This window comes from Tauraco erythrolophus, chromosome 7, assembly GCF_009769465.1.
Source record: "Tauraco erythrolophus isolate bTauEry1 chromosome 7, bTauEry1.pri, whole genome shotgun sequence".
Lineage (NCBI taxonomy): Eukaryota > Metazoa > Chordata > Aves > Musophagiformes > Musophagidae > Tauraco > Tauraco erythrolophus.
The window spans coordinates 63,751,988-63,770,230 of NC_141471.1; the positions used below are offsets into that span (position 1 = coordinate 63,751,988).

At 43.8% G+C, this 18,243-nt stretch overlaps 1 protein-coding gene across 8 annotated transcripts in view; it reads left to right on the forward strand.

Moving 5' to 3' along the window:
- Nucleotides 1-215: 215 nt before the first annotated feature.
- Nucleotides 216-18,243, forward strand: part of TGFBR1 (transforming growth factor beta receptor 1) — a 33,019-nt gene continuing 14,991 nt past the window's right edge. For 4 of the 8 annotated variants that reach the window (XM_086615088.1, XM_086615089.1, XM_086615092.1 and 1 more), the window contains exons 1-3: nt 7,341-7,545; nt 7,952-8,173; nt 13,599-13,829. In XM_086615088.1, coding sequence (XP_086471214.1) covers nt 7,386-7,545; nt 7,952-8,173; nt 13,599-13,829 — 613 coding nt within the window. In that variant the 5' untranslated portion in view covers nt 7,341-7,385. Of the gene's footprint in view, nt 295-7,275; nt 7,546-7,930; nt 8,174-13,598; nt 13,830-18,243 lie in introns of those variants that run through there. The other 4 variants (XM_086615091.1, XM_086615093.1, XM_086615087.1 and 1 more) reach the window with 3 other exon arrangements.

Here is an 18,243-nt window from a genome sequence, read left to right on the forward strand (position 1 = left end):
GGGGGGGGGGGCGGGGAGGGAGCGGAGCGGCCAATCGCGCGCCGCCGCCGCGTCAGTTACATTGGCGGCCGGAGCGGCGCGCGCCTCCGCTTCTCTCCTCTCTCTCACGGGCGGGAGGGGAGGGGCGGGGGCGGGGGGGGGTGGGGGGGTCGCGAGGCGGAATCCTGGCGCGCGGGCGCGCGCGCGCCCTGGCCTCACGGTTTCGGGACCGGACCATGGCGGTCGCGGCCGCTCGGCGGCTCTGGGCCCTGCGGTGTCTGGCGGTGGCCGCGCTGCTCTTCCCCGGGGCGGCCGGTGAGTGCGCGCGTGTCCGGGGGAAGGAGGGAGGGGAGGGAAGGGGAGCGGGCGAGGTGGTGCCGGGGGCGGGCGGGGGGGGGGGGGGGGGGGGGGGGGGGGAGAGCGGCGGGGGGCTGCGGGGCCCCGTCGGTTCCTTTCAACAACATGGCGGAGGGGCCGGCTGGGGCGGAGCCGCCTTCCCCCCGCGCACCCCCCCCCCCCCCCCCCCCCGGTGTCCGAAGCCGGCGGAGCCCGGGGACTGCTCGTCCCTTTGTTGGCCGAGCGCGGCGGCGGCTCGGCGGGAGGGGCCGCGGCGCGGGGAAGACGCGGTGCCGCCGGGCGGGGCGGCGGCGGCCGCTCCGGGGAGGTGCTGAGGGGCGGCCGCGGGACCCGTGACACCCGTCCCCCGCCTGGAGCAGCGCTTCGGGGGGGTCCGCTCGGGGCGCGCCGGGCCGGGGCGAACCGCCGCGCCGCGGGGGCGGGGGTACGTGTTGAATGTTCCGCGCCGTGAAGGTGGAACTCCCACGTCGGGTGCTTCGGCTCCGTTACACGCCCCGCGGGGGGGGGGGGTTCCGTTACGGACAGCGGAGCCGTGCGCTCTGCGGCGGGGACAAAACCTTTGGTCGGGATCGCGCAGGATAACGGGCTCGTTCCTCCGGTGTACCGGCGGCCTCCCGGCAGCGAGATGTGGCACCGGAGCTGGTGCCCGAAGCAGGAGTTCTTAACGGCATTCCGAAATGCAAGGAGCAGATATTCTCCTTTTCTTGGTGTGCGTTGTGTGGTGTTTGGGGTTTTTTTTTGAAGCCTATTTTGTTCTTCAGTGAGCAGTTTGTGCCATGTGTCCTGGTGAGGAATATAAACGTTACAGACACCGGTTCTAATTGGTTTAGGTTTTAGTTTTATCGCTGCTGAGTTCGGTGATGATGATGGATACGCAAAATCCGCACTTTATAATCTGTCCACTTCATAAATTCAAAATCTGCATCTTATAATCTGTCCACTTCATAAGCTCTTCTGTAGGTGGGTTATGTATTGCTTTGGGTTTTAAAGAGGAAGAGGAGAAGCACTACAATTTTCTTCTTCGATTGCAGCTTTAAGACATCCCTCAATCTGCGTTTTTACCATGCTGCTCATGATGAGGCTTTGGGCAACCTGGTGTAGTGGAGGGTGTCCCTGCCCATGGCAGGGGGTTTGGAACTGGATGGTCTTTGAGGTCCGTTCCAACCCAAACCATTCTATGGCACTGGTGCTGTAAAGAAAATATTACTTAAAGGAAACATAACACTGTACTAAAATGCTGCATTAATTGCACATATTCTCACAGAAGAAGGTGAAGAATCTTTGATGTACAAACAGTGAAGTAAGCTTGAGTTACACATGGTGGTTCTTGTGTTCTTGAAAAGGTGCAGCAGGCTTTAATAATTCAAAGCTTTCTTATGTAACATTTCCCATTTAGATGTTGAAGGAAGTTTTACCTTGATTTGAGCTTTGAACTTTTCCCTTGTAATGCCTTTGATCAATCAACAGTTTTCACTTAGTTTCAGTCATGAAATTAAGGTCTCGAAAGCTTTATGGGAAAACAAGGCACTAGATTTCCGTAGCAAAGCTGAAGGATGGAAGTGGTGGTGTGCTACCTTTTGTTTAAAAAGGGAGAAATCCTGCCTGCCCAAGGGAATAGTGGCGGACCTAGGGTTCTTGATCTGCACTCAGAGACCAATCCTGGTACTGGGAAAGGGGTTAACTTGTCTGGTAGCTGTGTTCTAAGTTGGGAAGAAGTGGAAGATGTGATTCAGCTGCTGTTACCTCGTATTCTTATCAGGGGTTGACCAAAGTTTGGCATTTTCTGATTGCATCTGATGCTGTTGTTCTGCAATGTGCTGCTGTTACTGCGTGAATTAATTGTCTTGTGATAGGGTTTGTATGGAGATCAGGCATGTAATGAGTCACAGCAACAGCCCTGATTTGTCAGACAGGCTGAAATTTGCTTTTTTTTTTGTTTTGGTTTCTTTACTGGGTGAGCCATAGTCTTTGGTCTTTCCAGACTTCTGGGGAATCATCTCTTGAACTCTTGCATTCACATCATTGCTCCTGGTCGTAAATAAAGATGGAAATCTGATTTGTATGCTGAAATGAATTTAAAAGGATAAATTAAGGAGATCTTTATTCTTTCTCTTTTCATAATGTTAGTTAAAATTAAAAGCCATGGTTATAATTTAACTTTCTGTTGTTTTTTTTAAAGCATACTCTTCCATGAATGATACCAGAAGCAAATTTTTAACATTATCTCACTGTAAGAGGCACGAGCATGTCTGTGAGTAGCTTTACGGATGAGATGCAAATAAACCTGATAGTGCCATTTGCCACCTGCACTATGGAGAATATAACACTACTATTTTGAAGCTGGAATTTTTCCCAAGGCTTTATCATTACTTGCAAGTCGAGGATAGTGCCTTGAAGTAGTTTTTCTTGAGTGCATCACTTTGGTGGCCAAAACCTGCTGTTTTCAGTGGAAGTTTTGCTTAACAGAGATGGATGAAACGTGTGTGAAAGTTGTCTTGAATCCAGTGCTGTTACTTTACAGCAGTTCAACTTAATTAGTGCCTTTGCGAGAAGAATGAGCTAGTGAAGGTCACGAAGTATCATGGTTTAAAAAAATGTACCCATGTCCCAGATATTGTAAGTCCTAAACATTTTTGTATCTTGAGCTACAGTGGCTCAGAGATGAGTCAGGTGTGTTGTGTATTGAGGGAATTGTCTGAATAAGAGAATAGGAAGCTGACGGCACCTTTCTGTATTAGGCTTTTTTGCTTCTGGCAAATTTTATTGCATAGAGAAAAAGTACCAGTAAATACTCCCACCCTCTTACTCATCTCCCCCAAATCTGTTACTGTCTCTTGCACATCATATCCTTGCTCCATTAGCTCTTGAAACTACGTCTGTGGAACCGAGAGTCCCAATTGTTCTTCTGGTGAAATTCTTGTTCGAAAGTGCCCTTTGTATTTTCTGTGAGAGAAGAGTTATAATGTCACAAGAGAAGGATCTGGAGTTTCTTCTTCAGCATAACGCTGCTGTTGGGAATCTGAGGCTATTTGTCTTTCTAAAATTTGTGAAACAAAGAGACACAGTTTAATACATAAAAGGATTAATAATATGAAATTGTTCATTGCATTACATTGTGAGCTGAGGATTTGGGATTTTTTTTAGATCACCTCTCAAGTTTTAACTGCTGTGATCCCCTTGGTCAGCATCCTTTGAAAGACAGTATTTCAGCGCATGATTTCCAACCAGAAGTTCTTTGGCTGAAGGTGATGTTCTGTGCTAAACCGGCTGGTTGAAGTAGTTCTGCAGGGTGTTAGCAAATACGAGTTATTCGTAGTTTTGTGCAATTGTAACCATAAAGACTCTGTGCAATTTTCTTTCTTCAGAAAGACAACAGGTACAAAAAAAGACTGTTTTGGTAGGCACCTAAAAAGACTGTTTTGGTAGGTACAGACTCCTAAAAGTGAAGTGGATCGGGTGCACTTAATTCTCTGTTCAGGTTTGGTGTATAGGGTGAATATCTGAGCTCTTGGGAACCAGCTTACTTTAAGGCTTGTCAAGCTATGTGGTTTCAGTGTCTGCTTCCCAGGCTGCAGAGCCCTTCCCAGGGAATGGAGGCTTTGTAAAGGGAATGCAGAACTGTCCAACTGAGAGCCCGAGGCTGAGCAGTTACCCAGGTAACTGTATTCAGTGCAAGAGGTTAATCTGTTACTAAATCAGACCGAGGTTGAGAAATCCTCTGTCGATGACTCCCATGACGTGTTCTGTGTCACAACACACACCCCCCATGTGTATATGGTTTTGTAGCTGCCTCGTCTCACCGCTCGCTGTTATGGTGGTCAGTTACATGAAGCAGGAATGAGTATGCAGAATGGTCACGGCGTGGCAAGGAGATGCCATGGAGAAGGAGAAGGCCACGAGTTGCTCTGGTGACCCGATTTCTGTTCTTGGCCTTGTCACTGGTTGCCTGTCTGGCCTTCAGAGGAGACATTCAGCTGTCTGTACTTTGGTTTCAAAGCCTCTTATCACCTAAACAGACGTGACCTTACGTTAGTTGGTGGTGGAGCTTCATGCCAGTGGTACCATGCAAACACTGTTGTAATGCTTTTAAAAAGAAAAAAAATTCTGTGCCATGGAAAACATGGACTAAGACTTGAGTGAAAACTTCCTCCCCTCTTTGAGTTTAGTGGTTTTGAAGGAGCTTTTTGTGGTGGTAAATTTAAAGGATGATTTCCAAGTGTATTGAAGTGCTTCGTGCCTGGCAGATACTGGTGGCTCTGGAAGATCAGTTCCCATCGGAGTTGTCACTCTCTCGTGCATCCTGCTATCAGCCCACTCTGTGTGTATGACCGGACTGGCTTCTGTCTGAGCTCTTAAAATTTCTGTAATGCTTCTCTGAGAAGAACATGGACTACTTGGAGACAAAGCGAAAACGTGTATCTCCAAGAGGACAACTGTATTTTTATGGTTTTTTTGAGATCAGTTATGAGTGAAAACACTTCCTTACAGGAATGAAGTGACTTAACTACTGTTGGCCATTGACATCTCCTCATCCCGCTGATGTTAAATGTCATCTACAATGTGTTCATATAGCCATAGTCTGTTCTCTTACGTGTAAGTGACTGGAGAGAGCCATGGGCAAGGACAGCAGCCTGGTGCAGTGGAGGGTGTCCCTGCCCATGGCAGGGGGTTGGAACGAGACGATCTTTGAGGTCCCTTCTGATCCAAACCATTCTATGAGTCTATGACCATTCTGTGATATTCCAGTTCTGTTTCCTCTCCTGGTGTGGGTTGTTGCTGACAATACCTTTGCCCACTTGAGTCGGAAGGCATGAAGAACTGTAAGTGGCAAGGGCAGGAAGGGGACTGAAGCGTTTTTAATGCGTGGGGTTTGGTTTTTTTTAAGTGTATGTCCACTAGGGAGCAGCAAAAACATGTATTCCTGGATGCTTTGGCTTTTCGGACATTGTTTTCTGCTTTTCAGGGAGGGGGAGAGGAGCTTCAGAAGGAAGTAGTGATCTGTTCGTGTGGAGGAAACCATTCAGCTGCGCGTGGCAGCGGACGGTGTCTTGGCAGGAGGCTGGAACAAAAGTCCCAAAGTGCACTCTTTGGGAATTCTGTAGCACGAGAGAGGTGGGAACCAAACAAATGAGGAAGATAAGACACCATATGCTGTATTTATTGAGAGCGGTATCGGTGTGTCTGCAGTTCACAAGATGGGGAAGATGACTAAGTGTAACAAGGTCAGCCCAAACCTAGTTTTTCACTTCAGGTAGCCTGGCCTCTGTACAGTGATTCGATGTAAATACATCCCACTGTAGGCATTCCGGTGCCTGCACACTTAGGATGAACCAATGATACTATTTAAACAGGAAAAAAAAAAAGTCATGGATGAAGCAAGTGAGATAAAGGCTTGCTTGTTAAGAAAGCTGAAAGAAATACCAATGTGTGAATATTTTAGGAGATTTATAATGGTCTTGGTGGGTTTAAAAAATAATTTGTTCAAGTGTAAATTACCAAAGGCATACCAACAGGACAGTAATTGTTAAATGTTCTCATAGTTAAACTCTGAATAATAAAACTTTCCTTCCTTCTCTGATGGGGGGTGATGGGAAGTTGCACCTGAGAACTTTATTATATCTTTTCTGTAGGGGCTGATTGGCACTAATTTGTTTTGATTCAAAATCTTGGGGGAAGGAGTTGTTTTCATAGAAAGGGATACAACTCAAAACTGAGCCTTTGAGATGGAACGTATGTTTGAGATCAGGTCACCATATATTTAAATCCCTGATATCCGGGGATAGAGAGAGCTGTAAAATCAGAGGCAATTCACGTGGTTATTTTAAACTCTTGATTTTCAGTGAAACACTGAATCTTAGATTTTGGGGCATCTTTTGCTTTGCCAGCTGGTAATCCTCACGCCTTTGTGTGGGATTTCGTGTGTGCCCTTGAAAGAGCTTTGTTTATGGCTCAGTGTGTTTTTGTGGTTTGGGCATGAATGTTTAAGATTTAAAGTTTGTCTAAATCTTTGTATTTTAATCTTTCTGCGTGCATGTACACAAGTTCTGTGCTAGCTTTTGCTCTCCACAGCTGAACAAGTGAAGTTCAGAGTATTGCTACAGCATGGTTTTCTGTCTGGCTTTGGTCCTGTAAACGCAGGAAGGAACAGAGAAAGAAATTTGAAGTAGTAGTCTTCCTTCTCCAAGAACTTCGACGATTTAAAGAATGAAACCTGATCATCTTAGACGTGATTAGTCTGTCGTTCCTGCCCCCGTGCCCCTCCTTTACTGGTGCGGTCGACAATAAATAATTAGTAAACCAGGAGCATGAGTAATGTGAGGCCGTGCTGCCCTGCGGTGTCATAAATAACAGGTCTAAACCTCGTTGTGCTCGTGTGCAAGGCCATGTTCCCGGGTCGTGCAGGGACTGGTTTTCAGTGGGATTAAGCCTTGATATGCTCTTGCCTCAGCGCAGGATTGAAGCCTTCAAGTGATGTGTAAAGTGTTAAGCTGGGGCAGTGAGCAGCGTCCTGTTTGTCACTTCTAAAGCTACACTCATGGTTACTGGGGGGAGAAAAAGTCGTTACTTGTGTTGGGTTTGAACACAGCAGAACTGCTGGAGAGGGTACTGTGTTACCACAAAGATGAGCAGAACTGTAAGGGAACTTCTTTACCTGGAGGCGAAGGTCAAGGATCGCAGCGTTTCCCTTCTGATACATAACTGTATAAGGAGAGGTGGCTTCAGCTTTGAATGTGACTTCCATCTGCTCATCTCCTGTTTTTTTTATCCCATTAAAAAGCCTTGCAGTGTTGTCCTTTAGCATGACAGTTCTGTCTTTATGTGACCAAAAGATTATAGGGCTCATAGTGTTTTGAACTTTTATTTCTTTAGACATTCCAGTTGTTTTTCGATGCACAACATGTCCCAATATTAACATTAATGTCTCTTTTCCCAACACAGCATTACAGTGTTACTGCCATCTGTGCACAAAAGACAACTTCACGTGCGTGACAGATGGACTGTGCTTTACCTCGGTGACACGGACCGCGGACAAAGTCATACACAACAGTATGTGCATCGCGGAAATCGACCTGATTCCCCGAGACAGACCCTTCGTTTGTGCCCCCTCCTCCAGGGACGGGGTCATCACTGTGCCTCACTGCTGCGACAGGGACCACTGCAATAAAATAGAACTTCCAATTCCAACACCAGGTAAGGAGTTTGGCCATAGTTGACTCAGATCGTTTGGGGGTTTTTTTTTAACGGAAAATTCTGTAAGAGTGGAAGTTTTGAAGTTGTAGGTGAATTTGAAGGCCTAAAGTACACCTTAGATTCTGCAAATCAAATTTCTTGTTCCAAATCTCCTGAAGTTTTTATCTTCTGGATAGGGATGTTGGGGCCAGTTTTGAAAACTTGTATGCAAGTTAGAAACCATGAGTAAGCACGTAGTTGCTTTTGTCCTTTGTAATACTTATTTCTATTCTCGAACAAGTTACTGTGGAAAAGTTTTAGCAAATTCATTGGAATAATTTGAAGATCTCTGTGAAACACAATAAATCTAGTTGCATAAAAAGGAAGAAATAGTTTTACCATTTTGTTTTATTTCTGCTGTCAGGCCCTACTCCAGGAAAACCAGCTTCTAACCTGGGACCTGTGGAACTGGCTGCTGTCATAGCTGGACCTGTCTGCTTTGTCTGCATTTCGCTCATGTTGATTCTGTACCTCTGTCACAACCGCACTGTGATTCATCATCGTGTGCCGAGCGAGGAAGATCCCTCGCTGGATCGTCCCTTCATATCAGAAGGAACTACTTTAAAGGATTTAATTTATGATATGACAACTTCAGGCTCTGGGTCAGGTAATGTCACGCTCTGTTTAAGAGCCTTGTAAGGCATCTTTTTTTTTTAATATTGTCAAATCTACTTAAACATATAATTAACTGGTGAAATGACTAGAAAAACTACTTCCATTTAGATTCGTGCAGTATCAGTGAAGATTCAACATATGGAAATAAATGAAATGAACGAGTTGCTGCTGCTGTTCCTTGTTATTCTGAGTCTCCCTGACAGCAGGGAGTATCACAGTGAGCTATTGTAAATGTTTTGTTTCCTCTGTTAGGAAAGGCTCAGTCATTTACATTTTTGTTCTGCACAGGGTATCTAAATTACCATCTTCTGTGTTTTGAGATTTGTAAAGTTTTTTTGTTGAGCTTAAAACTGAAAATTCCTTTGTATCTGTAGCTATTGGTGTATGAAGAATATTCTCAATTTTAAGTTAATATTTTAGCCAGTTCTCCCCTTACAGAAGGTACTTTTTTCAGTTGCAAGTAGCTATTTCTGTGCATATAGAGTGGACGCAGTATGCAGACCCTGTCTGAATAATTTCTATCTCTTGATTTCATGATGTTTGGTTTTAATTCTGACTTTTAACAGGTGTTGCTCTGGGAAGGTGAGGCAGTAGTCTGTTCACTGCATATAGTCTCTGCTGTCGTAATCCTGACATAGCTGCTTGTAGGATTGTGGTGGTCTGTGTCACAGACACAGGATTTAATAGGTGTTGATAGGGGATGATGTGTCAGATAAATCATTGTATAAATTAATTAATCTCTGGTCCGTGTGAAGGAGCGAGACATCAGATTGTGTACTGCAACCTCTTGTCGGCCTTATACTATATAGAAAGTTTAAATAATTTAATACTGAAAATTATTCCTACTACTTGCAAATGTGTGTGCTGAGACATCCAGGCCCTTTCAGAGTACTTTCTGCAAAGGAATACTGGTGTTTGGTTCTCAACTGCTGAATTCTTTCATTTCCTGGAACTGAAAAAAAGTAGAACAACAAAACCCAAGCATCTGGGTTTTATTTCTTTCCCAAGGGCAGTAACTGGTACAAGTGTTTAGAGTCCTTTGCTCTTTCCAAAGAGTAAAATCTGTAACTTGCTGAACATGTTTAGAATATAGGTTGAAATAAGTCACCTTTTAGTCCTATCTGTGCTGAAGAAGGTGAGGTTGCACTGAGTATGCAGGTATTTATGCTTCAATTGAGAAAGTTTTTGTGTGTCCAAATGAGATTTGATCATGATAGGGTAAGGTGCTCTCTGGTTAGAACTGGAGCGTTTAGTACTTTGTGTTTACCTCAGTTTTCTCATTTAGTAACAGCAATAACTAAATCAAGTAGTGAAAGTGATTCCTAGAACTTCCAATACAGTGGGCTAGAACTTGATAAAGGCAAATGCTGAACTTACCCCTAAAGTTTTGTCCTTTCTGGGAGGGGTGTGCAGAAGTAAGAGGCGCAGTAAGGAGATATGAAGGAGTCACAGATTTACATTTCTTGGAATGCAGGAAGTTATATATAATTGTTACACTATTAGGAACATAAAACTCGTAATATCTGCAAGTACAGAATCTTCCTAAAGAAGGCTGAAAAGAAATTCTTTATTTAAAAAAGTTAAACCTTAAAAGAGTAGACCTATGTTCTATATATATAAGTAGTCATCTGCAATGTACTTCAGTAAACTCAGGAAAGAAAACCTTTAAATTTTTCCCTTGAAACTGTGTTTAGTCATTACTTTTTTTAAAGTACTGTCTGGTTGATAGTTCCATTCTAACTTCTGTAGATGATCACAGCACTTCAGCCACTTTCTGCATGGCTGTTTTGCCACGCTTTAGACCAGAAGTCAGGCCTATGATAATGTTAGTTCAGACTTAGTTGTCAGTTATCACAGAATCCCAGAATGTCAGGGATTGGAAGGGACCTCAAAGGATCATCTAGTCCAATCCCCCTGCCGGAGCAGGACCACCTAGATCAGATCACACAAGAACGCGTCCAGGTGGGTTTGGAACATCTCCAGAGAAGGAGACTCCACAAACTCTCTGGGCAGCCTGTTCCAGTGTTCTGTTCCCCTTACTGGGAAGAAGTTCTTCCTCATGTTTAAGCGGAACCTCCTGTGTTCCAGCTTATACCCATTTCCCCTTGTCCTATCGTTGGATGCCACTGAGAAAAGCCTGGCTCCATTCTCATGGCAGTCACCCTTTCCATATTTATAAACATTACTGAGGTCCCCCCTCAGTCTCCTCTTCTCCAAGCTAAAGAGACCCAGCTCCCTCAGCCTTTCCTCAGAAGGGAGATGCTCCACTCCCTTCATCATCTTTGTGGCCCTGCGCTGGACTCTCTCCAGCAGTTCGTTGTCCTTCTTGAACTGAGGGGCCCAGACCTTCTCATTTGTTATCAGAAATATTCCTTCACTTTCCTTCTGGCCTCTTTCCCTGTGGTGCTTCTGAGCCTCTCTTCATATTTGAAAACTCTGGAAATACTCTTTCAAAATCAGCTCTTGAAAAGCAGGGAATCCCAGTTAGAAGAAACTTGGGATTCTTCCTCCAGAGCAAATGGTCGGGAACTACTGGCTCTTCCCTTGCCGGTGTGGAATGACACTTTAAGTAAAAGCAGCACGCCGGAGAATGACTTAGTTTTCAGAGCTTCGGGATGCTCAGGCTGATGTGGGCTCCCAGAACACCTGACCTGCTGAGGCTGCATCTGAGGAAGAGGACCAACACATGTGCTTGAATTTGCCTTGCCTCTAAGGACAGCTCTTCACTCATTTGTTTTGATGTTTGAAAGACAAAGTCGTGTTCCCTGCAAAAGATGAGATGAATGTTTCCTTAAGAATGATCTTTTGACTCCAGCTGCAGTGACTTCCATGGCGTTCAGCTCTTTGCAAAACGAGTATTTGCCTCTTTTAGTGCTCTGTCCTTACCCTGTATTAGGACAGTGGGACAGAATGTGCTTTGAGTACTCGTTTTCTATACTGCTGGCAGTGTATATATTTGCAATGACTTGTACCACTTTGTCTCAGAATTAGTCACTGACAGTGCCCTAGCACTCGAACTGATAACTTTCTCGTGTTCTGAAATATGCCTGCAGCAATCAAATCTCAGGGAAATGGGTGTTTTAATCCAGACTTTGGTACAGTGCACTTAAAATTGAGAAGACTGTGCATTTATGGAATAAACTGGGGATGGATAACGGGGTCACTGAGGGGAGAAAAGTCAGAGCTGCTTGTTAAAACAGTGCTTAACCCTGCCAGAAACTGAACTTGTGAAGGGATGCTGTTGGGGCAAGAAGTTGGAAAAACACAATGGAAAGGTGCAGAATAGACAAAATAATCCAGGCCCAGGAGGCACAGCTAAGGAGGTGTTTGGTCTGGTGACCTAAAGCAAACGTTCTTCTCCTAAAGTCATGCTGAAGGTCCAAAAGAGCTTGTAGTCAAGATGGAAAGGATTCTACCAGCTTTGTATTGTGGTGTTCTCTGAAGAGAAGCATGTAAAACAGGGGAGTGATCAAAACTCTAAAAATGAGCTTTCTGCTCAGATCAAAAGGAAAGCAGGATTCACTTTCTGCAGTGAGGAGTAGTAAGCTGTTATTAATTATTCATTCTTGGCTTCTGCTAGACTTGCCCTCTTGTTCCGTGATGAGCAAGACCTAAAGCAACTAGAAGCTTGATGAAAGGAATTGATGAAACATCTAAAATAGAAGCTGCAGCTTTAGCAGAAGGATCTAAGAGAAAGATTTCAAGTCTCTTGGAGCTGGGAATGATTTTCAGATCATGATACAAATCTCTATAAATATCGGCTACGTGTTGTACAGAAAAATTGGGATGCCCCACTGTTACTCTCCTTCTCAGAAATGACAAAGTAACTTGGTTGCAAGGAAGTGGGAAGAATTGCCTAAGACAGGAGGGAGAAGCTTTGTTTTTTATTGGTAGGTGACTTCAAGCAGGAGTTTAAAAGTGTTTACAAATCCAAAGGGTCACAAAAGTCAGTGTCAAGTTGAGTCGGTAGAGGTAAATGTGAAACTCCTCAAGAACTTATCTGTGGTTCATAGAAGCTTGAAGAGAATTAGACTTTTCACAGTTCATGGGGCTGTTTGGTGTTTTTTTATTATTATTCTTCAGAGAAAGTCATCTGGGCAGAGACTTTTGACCAAAATTATAAACAAGAAAAAAGTTCTAGCAGCTGCTTTTGTTGGCTACCTTTAGTGCTTTAGAACTTAATTCCTGAGTTATCCAAACCAGGTACAAACTTGTAATGTGTTGGACAGTCATTGATCCCCACTGATCAGAGTACAGTTAAGATGTGGAAAAGAAAAAGAACTGAATTTCCTTAAACTCTCAGAAGGCTTGGGGATACTTTGTTAACGACGTACGAAGATGATGATGGAAGGCTTCAGGGATGACCGTGGCTGAATACAAGATGCCAAATATTACGAGCTGCTGTTGAATTTAACATGAGCTTGAATTTTCTCATCCTCCTGAACAGCAAACCGACCATCATCTCCATGCACAGTCCGAAGAGGCCGTACTCCAGGAGCCTGACGTGCCGTTGTGCCCACTGTGGGTGTCAAAGGCTGATGTTGTAGCTGTCTCCAGTGAGCCGCTCGCTCTTCAGGCAGTCTGGCGCTTGCAACAGGAGAGATTTAAAATAAATAACCTCCCACCCTGTTTGGTGATTCCAGTGCTGCTCGTTGGGTGTATAAACTTACTGGAGCACGTTACGGGGTGCTGGGAGTTGAGGGCACCTAGATGTTCCTAAGCTAGAAAACCTTCATAAATGTAAGCCTTCTCCAGTACAATTACGTGCGTAAGACTGGCCTGTGAAATGGGAGGTTTGCATAACAAGGATGTTTTCCTCTTTTGTGGTGACTTGAGAGTACTAAGGGGCTGCTAGGGTGATTGGGCATGAGTGTGATCGTTCGCCAGTGTGGCTGGTACGCGTGGTTTAACTTGAACTTGGAAGTTCTAGATAGGACTAGCAAGTCCTATCTAGTGATAAATCAGGAATGCATTGGTAGCAGAGGTGCTTTGGAACTGCTTTGCAAGGAGAGTTACGGGCAGAGCCTTTTCTTAAAAAAAAAAAAAGCAAAGCAAAAAAAACTCCCCACACAATCCTGGTACTGATTACTTCATGATTTGTTTCTCTTTTTTTTCATTAAAAGACAACCTTATGAATCAACAGCTGTCCAAATTCTAAACTGAAAGGAAGTTTATGCATTTATAACAACTGTAGAGGCAGTTTGTAAGATTGTCTCATTGAATACTGGCCTTCACAGTTGAAGGCAGCATCTTACCTATGTGCTCATTAGCAGTTCCCAACAAGTTCTTAAAATCTTGGAGAGTATATGTGCATTCTAAGAGAAACATCTTCATGAAATATGAATCTTGTAGTACTTGTGATAAGTGCTTATTTTGTTAGAATGACGTTTAAGGTTAATGTTGGATCTTCTTTTTAGGTTTGCCTTTACTTGTGCAAAGAACAATTGCAAGAACGATAGTGCTTCAAGAGAGCATCGGTAAGGGGCGCTTTGGAGAAGTCTGGCGAGGGAAGTGGAGAGGAGAAGAAGTTGCTGTGAAGATCTTCTCTTCAAGAGAGGAGCGCTCCTGGTTCCGCGAAGCAGAAATTTATCAAACAGTTATGCTACGGCATGAAAACATCCTTGGATTTATAGCTGCAGACAACAAAGGTCAGTGATACCATGAATCCGTTCTGCTGATTGTGTACTCAGTTAGAACAGGTTGTAACTGGAGGGGGAAACAAAGTTGTGAGGATCCAGTTAAGAGCAGCAAAAACTACTTCTGTTACTAGAGAAAATGAAATGTTATTTCATGAAAAGCCTGCCAAACCCTGGGTTTAATGAAGGAAAAAGGTACGTTTTCCTCTTTCTGGAAAACATGCTTTGTGTAAATCTTGGAAAAAAAAAAAGAGGCATATTTAGTGAGCTGTAATTTCTACAAGCAAGTTCAAGTACTGGCTAAGTTTGGAATGAAAAAGGAGATGCCTTAGCCTGTCAGCCCACGTATCTGCTGAATACCTGTACTCCCCTAATAATAAAACAGCCGTGTGGGACCAAAAGAGATCGTATCTAATCCTGTTGTCCTCATGTAAAGCAGGAGGTAGAAGATTGATTTTTAAGGCTGAGATATGAGTAGTTACTCATTTAGAACTCCAGTCAGAAAAGGAATGGGAAAAAGGGAATGAATGATTTATTCCTAGTTTTAAAAAACTACCTGTCTCCCGAAGCTCACCTGATAAGCTTTTACGTATCCACTAAAAGGAACAGTTTAAGCATTTTTTTCAACTTGATTAGTTGTGGTTTCAGTCAGATGAAAGTTTCTGGGGTTTTCCTGCAGTCCAGTTCAAGACACGAAAATTTGGCAAAACCAACAAAAGTTTTGAATTTCTTACATTAAGGGGGGCTAAAATGTTATGCTGCTTCATTCAGTTATTTTAATCTGAAATTACATGTTTAGCCACAACTAGCCTTTGGCTTGCTTGCAAAGAAAGCACTCACAGAAAGTTCTGCCATCTTGCGGGGGGGGGGGGGTCAAGAATCTACACACGTCCTGGATTCCTAAAGGGCTCTCGCTTTTGTGGGAAATTCCTAAATGCTTTTAGTGTGGTGGAAGTATAGATGTAAATAGTGGGTTTTTAATTATCAGTAGATTAATTTCAAGTTTCTGTATGTATCATAGAATCATGGAATGGTTTGGGTTGGAAGGGACCTCAAAGACCATCCAGTTCCAACCCCCCTGCCATGGGCAGGGACACCCTCCACTACACCAGGTTGCCTAAAGCCTCATCCAACCTGGCCTTGAACACTACAGATTTGTCTAAATCTGTAGAATTGCAACAGAATCCAAGAGACTGTGCAGAACACTTCCTTTCTCCAGTGAAAGTGTAGCTGTAGCTAACTTGTTCCTCATGTGTTTGTGCAACTTGTTAACCTCCAGGAGCTTGCAGATCTACAGCATACCAGGCAACTTGTTTCTGCAGCTTGTTTTACTTGTTGGATGTTACTAGCACCTGCAAGAGCTTGAGTTTGTTCTGGTGGATATGGTGGAGGATCTGGAGCCGGGGTTTAAAATTAGTAGATCAGTTGCTTTAAATATGTAGATGAAAGTCCATCTCTGCAGAAGCCTTAGGGACCATGTCTCACTTAAAAGCATAGAGGATATGTTGCAATACCTTAGCTATAACTCTGAACAAAATCCATGTGTGGTTACACATTCCAGTCTCCCATTTTGCCTCAAACCTATAGATAGTTTGTGCCCAAAATATACTCGACTGCTGTGCAGAGGAGGTACAAGGAAGGTTTCCGAAAGGAGTGGGTTCCTAAAATAACTTCCTCATGGCTTGCTCAGGTTCCAAATAGCAATAGGATGAAACTCCAAATTGTTTCTGGTGTTAATATGCTGTACACACAGAGAAGAAAATCCTGAGTTGATAGGTCGTGCCGTTGTTTGAGGCTTTAGGGCAAAGCTCTTCTGTTTTCTTCAGAGCTAATTGGTAACTGGTTTACAAAAAATTGATAAAGATGTGTTTTGAAAATGCTGCTATTCTTGACTCTGTTTTCTACCAGTATTGCTGTCTGAGCAGATGTAGAAAGCTGGATGATTTTTAACCCACCGATGCAGAACTCTCAGTATAACCTTCTGCATCCTCTCATCTGCTCTCTCTCCAGGTTAAGCATTCAGAAGTCCTGAACATTGAAGAAGGTTAATGATTCAACCCTTGTTTAGAATACTGTGGGCCACCTGTAGCCCATTAGATGGGAGAACATGGAGGGACCGTTAATGAAGGAGGCAATTCCTCCAGCTAGCAGGTGTGCCGTCACGGCGCTCCGGGAGGAGCGAGCGTGTCATGATGTGGCTTTAGAGAGCAGTGGCTCAGTAGGTGTTTGTCACAGTCTGTCACTGTAGATGCTGGTGCCAAATGATAAATGCTCATCAGGTGCAAGATGAAATGCTAGCTGTGAGGGATTTGCATCCATTTCTCCGTAGGGCAGTGCGGAACGCGTTCAGGAGTTAGCGCAGCCCAGCTGGAGTGCACGGAGTCTCAGACTGTAAGGATCTGGCTGTGTGTCTGAGACCTGGCAGAGGTGACTACAGAGGCACGTTCTCCTCCCTCTCTACTTCCCCACAGCTGCGTGGTGTTCAGAAGGCTGCAGGAGCTTTCCCATCCCGAAATTTCCTGGGCAGTAGGTCCCAGCCGGAGGGCTGGGAAGCAGTGAACGATCTCAGCTGCTGTTGTGTTTCATCTGGCGAGTGTGGTTGTGTGTGTTCTGGTGGGCTCTTTGCTTAGCCAGGAGTATATGCCAGCTTCCAAATACTGCCAGGTCAGGGAAGTGACTTTCTGGGCCATGTGTTGCCTTGTTTTGAACAACCTAAACAGATAGTTGGGGTTGTGGGTGGTTTTTTTTGGTTTGTTTTGTACTTTCTAACCTAGATACTTAAATGTAAAGTGTATCAGGGACTACTTTATCTGCACTAGCAGAAGAGCAGTGGCAGCATCCTCCAGCTTACAGAACTAAAGGTTTCCCTGGATTAGCTGTCTGTAACTACAGCTGCTGCAGTGTTACCAGCAAGGTGGAGTCTCCTCCTTCGTGCTTTTGGATAACTTCATGCACTGAAATACTTTGGCCTCTCCATTCCTTCCCCTTAATCGAAAGCTGCACTTCCCTAGGTGAAAATTTTGTTCAATCAGACCACCTTACACAGTAAGTGGATCGCCAAGGGTGATGGGGAGAAATAAGCAGAATTCCTTCTTCCTGAGAGAACTAATATTTGAGCCATTTACTCTTTTTCAAGCCCTGGCTTCACCCTGAGAAGGAGGAATTTGACTGGAAGATCTTGCTGATCTACACAGCTCCAGTGCTTTTCACTGGTTTGATCAGATGTCTGTCTCAATGTGATGGACTCAAGCTCTTTCACTAATAAAGTATCAGTCTTCTAGCCACGGAAACAGATGTTTTCCTTGACATCTCCCCAAATATGTAATTTCGAAAAGTTTTCTAGTTATAGATGCCATCTATATCTCATCTCTTCACTGCTTTTTTCTGTTTTTTTCTGTTACTTTATCTGCATGCCAGGAAAGGCTGATGTATCCCACTCTCCTTGAAACACTTTACTGCATGGTGCTAGAGAAAACACGCAATTAGGCAATTTCTGTAGCTTCTAAACCTTCAGCTTGGAACGTAAATTTGGGTTCAAAACTCTTGTACCAAGCAGTACTGTCACACCTTAAAACCTGGCATTGGCTTTAAAAACAAGCGTGCGCTAAGTCCAAATTTTTGTTTTAATGGTGCCAATGTGAACAGACCATTTTTTTCACTTATGTTAATTCAGTCAATTAAATTTTAATTGAAACTGGATTATATATTTGATAAAGCAATTGTTAGAAATTCCTTTCTCCAAGAGGCAGCTTGTCTAAGGTGGATGTTGCTTGGACTTAATTAATGTTTTTCTCAAACTGTAATGAGTCTTCTGACAACAATTCTGGAAGTTTCTTCACTCAGAATTTCAGATTTTGTTAGAACTGCGAAAGAAAAACCTTTTTTACTCCTGAGTGATTTCGATGGTCTAAAATACTTCAGGTTTTTTGCAAACAGACAAAATAACCGTAATGAATCTCTTCAGTAGGTTTCGAAGAACGTAGGTCAATTTCTGTGATTTCTTGATGATTCTGAAATCGCCCGGAATTCTTGATGGCGGCGTGTGTGTGAGCTAAATTAGACTGCCTTATCACAGAAGGATATGCTACTGTATGGAATTACTACTGAGTGGAATTACTTTTTATTACCTGATAATGCAAATCCTGTGATTGAAGGCATCGTGGCAGATGCTGTTTACTGTGCAGCCAAAACCACTCAGGGTCAGGTTAATTATTACTTGGTAATAATTAACTACTGTCAACGGTCTAAGAAGACTTCAGTTGTTCCTAACGTGTCCTGCTTGGATCACTGAAGGAACGTGAGCTTGTCAAACGTAGCAAGGGAAAGAAAACCTGGTAGGAGCCATCTGAGAGCTTGACGTTGTACTTGTTGCTGCGTTTCAGCTCGTCTGTGATTAATATTAATCATTATTGATATATTATAATTA